At 39.9% G+C, this 7,400-nt stretch overlaps 1 protein-coding gene across 1 annotated transcript; it reads right to left on the reverse strand.

Annotated features, from left to right (window-relative positions):
• Positions 1 to 2,441: 2,441 nt before the first annotated feature.
• LOC139709456 (monocarboxylate transporter 12-like) lies at positions 2,442 to 6,894 on the reverse strand. Its single transcript, XM_071621422.1, has 4 exons — positions 6,702 to 6,894; positions 5,389 to 5,529; positions 3,781 to 5,022; positions 2,442 to 2,575 (listed from the first exon to the last, which is right to left on the reverse strand). The coding sequence occupies exons 1-4, from the start codon at positions 6,892 to 6,894 to the stop codon at positions 2,442 to 2,444; spliced, it is 1,710 nt and encodes a 569-aa protein (XP_071477523.1).
• Between the last annotated feature and the right edge of the window lie 506 nt (positions 6,895 to 7,400).

Here is a 7,400-nt window from a genome sequence, read left to right on the forward strand (position 1 = left end):
TTTTTGTCATGATGCTTGCAATATTTGGACTGCATTTTCTCTATGTAAGTCATCATTAACCGCCGTTTCTTTCTAAATATACTTGTAAATGTCAAAACACTTTATTATGTCCTCATTTGTCATTCAGCCGTCAGTTATTACTCTTAATGCCAGGCTTGCGTTGACCCCGCCTTAATTCTTGATACAGACACACACACACAGACACATACACACCACACACACACACACACACACACACACACACACACACACACACACATATATATGTATACACACACATTAATTTTATATATACATGATTATGCAGACATAAAAATGCGAGAGAAAGGAAAGGCCGCCTCAAACTTGATTTCTTCCACATACACACAAACGCACACACGTACACACACACACACACATCCATATACATATGTATAAATATAACATATATATATATATATATACTTTATATATATATATGTATATATATATATATATATATATATATATGAGAACATAAAAGAGCAACAGCATTATGGAGAAATCATGAAGCTGCGTCATGATAGTATCATGTTATGAGAGCTGAGTTGTTTTTTTCAAGCGGATGGCTACTACCATTTTGACACTAATAATTCTCTCTTTGTATCATATTTTTCACTTTCTCCTATCTCGCATCTTTCTCCCCACAAACAAGGATTTTATGTTAAAGAAAATAATGGACTTAAAGTTTGACAACTTCAGCTATGTAAGAGCATGTTGCAAGCGAAATAATTTAGTTATGTTACACTGAAAGAGGAAGCGACGACTAAAGTTACACACAATCATCACATACACACGCGCAAAGCTTAACACCGTACATATCTTCCTTGCACCGGTTTCTACGGACGTCCATCCGTTTTATAACTATGTTTAAGACTGTAATAAGTAGGTCTCTGTTTATTGCTCGACTCGTCAACAGCGTGGGTGCTAGAGCACAAAGAAATGCACCTGCCGCCATTGTTTTTATAATGTGAACGCAGGTCCATGACAGTGATAACACCTAACCTGGGCGAGCTGGCGTTCCCTTCTCCAAGGGAGGGGGGCAAGGTGTTCAGATTCTCACCCTTGTACCATGTGCATATAATTCCCTTGGGGTTAATGATAGGATGAAACGACGTTATTCACAGCATATTGCATTTCCCTTGCAAGGAAATATGAGATATGAAAGGCCATTTTTCAACAAGTTTTGTTTCCTTTTTTTTCTATGCATTCGTGTCCACTTTTATTAGGTGTGTAATCCACTCGAGAATTTATGATACGGGGGTTTCACCATCGATGTGATATACTCGTCCTTGAACAAACTGCTTCGTGAAAACACGATACCGTAAGCGAGCTAGATGAAGCAGATGCTTTACAAGAAGCCATGGCAAACTCCTTCAGTTTCCATTAAACCAGTGGATATCGATGCTACATTATCACCTTTATGTCGTTTAAGAATTAAAATATTAATCGTCGAAATAAATATGAGTCTTACTCACTCCACAGGTCATGCCATTACATAAAATCATTTTGTCATGCTTTTCTGAAATGGCGCTTTCATCAGGCTTGTGTTTGGACTTTTGGAAATCATACTCTGTTATAAAAGGACAATTCTTGTAGCACAAGATTGTATCATTCTACATACGAAGATTTCACAGTATCAACAAATGCTGAATGTACTGTCGATCAGAGTTTCTTCACACAAGCAAAATTCATCCGATGTTTAGGAGGTTTGCTGGCGGCACGTCATTTATTCTAAAATTCAATAATGAAAACCTATGATGGGCATTTTTACTTCCTATGAACTTACGAAGACATAATAATGGCTGATTACACGAAAGTAGGAATTAGTTCATGAACCGCACTGAATTTCACCATCGTCATATGACTGATTTCTGTTAATTTGGCATAATTATTACCAGTCAACCTATACGGTAAAATATATAGACGTCTTTAAAAAATATAGATATCATGTTATTATGTTAATTTTCCATGAAGATCTATGAGACAGAAGACTGCAAATAGTTTGGCATTAGTCGTAACATAGTAATGGAAACCCAGCACTGCATCACGGTACATAGGGTACTGCCTACACGCTAAGGTCATTCCTCTAACAATGTCTAAGGAGCACAATCTTAGATGCCATTGACATTGTCATGGATTTTAGCACAGATTCAGGAAGCTCATTCCAAATGTTTTATTAATGAGAAATGAAAAAAAAAACAGAACGTAAAAGATAATGTTTGTTTTTTTAATCTGTGATGCAATATTAAACAAATGCACTTTACAGGAATTAAATACAGTTCAGGCAAATTGTTATTAGGTGACTGCGGCAGATTCTAATTTTTTTTTATAAAGCGTTGCTCATCCAAATCAAACTATTTCAAGAGCCCTGAGGATATCAAGTGTATAGAGTACCGGATGATCGCACAGGAAGTGAATCGTCAACTTCTGGTTTTTCCATTCTTCTTCCGGTTCATGACAGCTACGATGACGAGCAGCAATGCTTTAAGAAACTCCAGGCCGCCGAACGCCACAAAGACAGACTCGTACGAGTGAGTAACGTCAGAAAGCATTCCTTCAAAGAAAAGTAAACACACAAAGGGAAAAAAAGAGAGTCAATATTAAAGTACATAATGTACTGACCACGCAGTTCTGACAACCAGAATCTTATATCATGCTCTCTATGTCTATAGTATTACATTTAAATCACCAGTGGTAGGTGATAGTCACCCAACTAAGAAAATAATGTGGGTCTATGCAGTTTATTGCCTCCAAGTGCATTTTTGTCTGCGATATTACATCAATATTTTACTCCATTTTACATAATGTATGATAAGCATGCGTAATCAGTAATGAAGCATATCAAAATGCAAGTTTCTGTGACCAGAGAGTGATATCATCACGTGATCAACGAAAGAAGTAAACTTAGACAGATATGAATGAATATTAAGGAATAAATAATCCCAATATTCTCAAATGAGCAAATGTAAATGTAATTATGAAAACTAACTCAGTATTCACGATGTTTTGTGTTTTTTTTTCCACACAATCAGATGGGTAAGCCTAACATTCTTGCAAAGGTGAATGTGGGTTTGCTTGGGAGTTTTTTGTTTGATTCTTTATGGTAAAATAGTGGGAGTTTCTTTTCCCGTCCTCTCGGTCGGTTATCTTTGTACAAACTGATCAGCAATACATCATAATAGAAATAAGAACAGACATCTCTCCGTATAAAAAAAGAATACTAATTGCCCATGCCAAACGCATCTACTGTATATCATTTTCAGTTATTCTCGGATTAAAACAGTTATTGAGAGTGAAGTTCACGACTGAAAGGCATGATATTTGGACGGAGGAAATCACTTTGTGAAACAGATGCAGCTGATAACTCTTGAGATAGGTAAAGATGAAAAAACCCAGAATGATTGTGTGAATATACTAATTTGTCTGCATAAGCAATTTAGTGATTCATGCACTCCATGCGCGTAGTAGCAAAACTCAACGTCATTTGCAAGGAGATGATTTTTAAGCCGCACCTCGACTACTTTTTATTATAAAATGTATAGCAGGGCTTACTTTTATCTTCCATCGTTCATTTTCTCATATTACGAAAGCTCACGTTAGCCAATCAAAGCCATTCATACAGTATATATTTTTTTAATGTCATGAAGGGTTAATAGTATATTTAAAAGCAAAACTGGTGTCATTATGTATTTTTGCAAACTTTAATATGTACACATGTAGGGTTTTTTATTTCAGTCCGAAGTGTATCGAGAAAGAAACCTGTTAGGTAGCCGCCAAGTGGTTCACCGATGCCGTACATGAGGGCTATCAACCCTACCGCGCTCGCAAACCTGTCCACTGGTACAGTCTCGTTGACACAGATCACCATGAGTGGACTCGATGCTCCGGCACACATACCGCCCACGAAGGCACTCGCGCTCAGGACAGGCATACTGGTCAGCAGAGGGTCGACGGCGAATGTCAGCGCGTTGACCACGGATAGCAGAATGGACAGCTGCACACCGGTCATCAGATTCCTGTCGACAACGGGCCCCTGAAAGATGCGGCCGATCAGGTTACCGACTCCGCCGATGGACGATAGCAGCACAGCCTTGTGAAGTGGGATTCCCTTGACCACTGCGTGTGGGACTAGAAAGATCATCCAGCCGACGTGTACGGTAGCCAGCAACATGAACGAGAGCTGTAGGAACACAATGGCGGGTTCGTCTCTCATCAAGGAGAGGTCCAGGAACCGCACGACGCAAAGCAGGGCTGACTTACAAAGAGTGAGAACGTGCGACGTGACGGTCGTACAGGGACGGCATACATACGATAGAAAATCTTGTGGTGATGTCCCACTGGATACTGAACTGAGAAGTCGAGTTCTTTCAATGTTTGTATCGGTTGAGTATGGCGCTCTGTCGTTCAGGACGTGTGCATGTTCGTCCTTCACGAGTGAATCGCTATTATTAAACGTAAAATAACCGTTGTCTTCGCAAAAGCTTCCTAAAATTTCCTTGTTCTCGTCGTCACATGATTTGTATGTTCGTCTTTTCATCGACATTTTCGACGCAGCCCTGAGTTTTTCTTCATCCGGCATGCTTCCTTCCGGCTGTTGGGAATCGGCACGAAGAGCAGACGACGTTGTCGGCTCAGCTTTCGCGCCTTCTTCAGTGGGATGGTGTTGCTCGATGTCTGAGACAACATGCGTTCCACCATTGCTCTCTTCTAGGTGAATCGAGTCGTTACCTTCCCTCACGAGGGGTTGTTCCATCCCCTGATCGTCTTGCGGTTCACGGGTCACCACTGCCGTAATCATCAGATGGAAGTTGATGGCTGCGAGGAGAAGGAGCCCCCCTCTCCAGCCATACAGTCCCAACATTTGTTCCGTAATGACGGGAAGAGTGATCATACCCACTGCCGGCCCTATCTGAGCTATGCCGTATGCCAGGGCAAATCGGGACCCAAAGATCTTGTTGAGAGCCATAATGGTTGGCAGACTCATCAAAGAGTACCCGAGTCCTGGAAGAAAGAAAGAAAACAAAGAAAGAAATAAGAAAAGGAAAGAACATGACAAAATTATTTCAATGATAATGAACATTACGACTCGTCAGTGCATGGATGAGAACACTTCATGAAGGAAATGGATTAAGATTTACACACTGATGATAAATCTAGCAGACGGTAGTTTGAAATGGCACATTTTTTTTAATACTCTGCTGTACTTCATGTTTACATCATTGATGTTCTGAGCACCATCCAATTGTCATAAGCAGGCTTTTCATATCACTCGTGTGTGTGTGTGTGTGTGTGTGTGTGTGCGTGCGTGCGTGTGTTGTTTATGTGTGAATGTGTACTTTGTATAGGATACCTTCTAGATTCACTCACCAGTGAAACTTAGGGCTCCCACCATTTCGTCTCCATTCGCCGCGAAGGATGCCAGAGCAAGAGATACCGTTGATATACACGATCCAAGCACCATAACAAGTCGGCTTCGTGTTACTCTATAGAGGGCGCTCGTTAGTGGCCCTGTGAACAACAATAGAGTGGTGTCGACAACAATAAAAACAACACAAAAACAACACAAAAAACCTTTATCTGAAGTCCTACAATTAAAACGCGGAATGAAGCAAACATTTACTAAACCTCAGATTTAAACGGACGCTTTATCCCCTTTATTAAATGTCTCTGTTGAAACAATAACTAGCCAGTGGTATGGACTTTTTGGCAGAAATATGAACGATTAACATAGGGAGCATTTTCTAGAGACTCTCGTCTTCTCTGCAAATAACTAGTTTAACAAATACTAAAAATCTTGGTGTCTTTTAAAGGAATAAAAACCCAAATGTAAATGTGGATTGAGTGAAAGCAGCAATATCAATAGAACACACGTCAGTGAAAGTTATTGAGAAATGATGGACAATCCTTGGACAAAAGCTATATTTAGTTACGATGCAGTTATAAATCCCTGGGTAAGAACACTACTACACTTCATGGCATCATTGTGAAGAACAATATTATAAAGAAAATTTTAAGAAAGGAGAACTCCACAAAATCTATTTTTTCTTTCATAAAAAATGCACACATTCCATCGACTTGTTACTGACATAATCATATTACATGTAATATATCCCCCTGCTTTCCGAAAGAGGTCAAAAGCTCTATATAGAGAGAATTGTTAAATTTCATTTATTGAGATTATTTTCGTTATACTGTTGTACATAATGATGTCATTAAGTATAGTGGCATCCTTATCCAGCGATGACGGCATCGAAATTCAATGTAATTTAACTTTTAAACGGATTGTTCGATTTTCCTCAAACTTTCACAAATATTTATCACTAGCATTGCTGCTGTCACTCAATCCACATTCAAATTATGAACATACATTTTGGGCTTTCGTTTCCTTTAAGTGGAATCTTCGGTGATAGAATTATTACTTAAAATAAAATCAACTTTACATTTGTCTCTTTAGTCAAATATTTTCCAATACATGTGAAACCAAAGCACAGTTCTTGTAAAGACCTACATCGGTACTCATTTTTATCGAAGACATGCAAAACATTTCATTTGAAGATTATTGTTTGTATCATTACTGTTTTACGTGGCCGCTACGAAAGCAGCAAAAGCTATAATAAATAGGCAATAAGCAACCACACACGGAACCCAAATGCAATTAATTAGAAATACAATACGCTTACCGAGACCAAACGTAAGTCCATGACAAAGTCCAAAAGCGAGCCCAATTTTGCCAGATGACGTGCCCAACTCGGTCACCATGTCGGGAAGCAGAACCCCGAAGCTCTTCACAGTGCCTACCTCCAGAAAGCCGCTGATGAAACGGCCCGCCACTACCACCCAGCCGTATCCGAATTCCCTCAGAAGCTGACCCATCACTCCTGGAAGGCTCGGCAGGACACACTGTGAATGGAAGGCGGTTGTCGGCTTTCAAATAGCGATATGTCGGCAGATGGGAGAGAGAAAGAGGGGCGGGGGAACGTGGGAGGGAAAATTGATGGAGAGGGACGGAAGGCAGGAATATAGGGGGTGGAATAGACAGACAGATAGAGCAAGGGAGGGGGGAGAGAGAGAGTAGCATGTTACCAGCCGTAAAACAGCCGAAGGTGTAATAAACTAATTAGATGCATACTCACGAATCTGGTTCTCATTTGAAATCTCACTTCTCCGCCCTCTTCCCGACCTGCTCCTCCTCTCTCCCTTTTCTTCTCCTCACTTTTCTTTTTCTTTTACAGTTATAGAGTGGAGGCAGAGTGGTTACATGAATTGCAAGTGGAATTCCACTCCGTATTAAAGTTGACTTAAACCGAGTAAAACAGGAACAAGCAAACAGAGTGGTAGACGTTTTGTTAGAATCAGACACAGTAGAAGAAAATCATGGG

This window comes from Diadema antillarum, unplaced genomic scaffold, assembly GCF_040938485.1.
Source record: "Diadema antillarum isolate AM-2024a unplaced genomic scaffold, OU_Dant_1.0 seq00001437_RagTag, whole genome shotgun sequence".
Lineage (NCBI taxonomy): Eukaryota > Metazoa > Echinodermata > Echinoidea > Diadematoida > Diadematidae > Diadema > Diadema antillarum.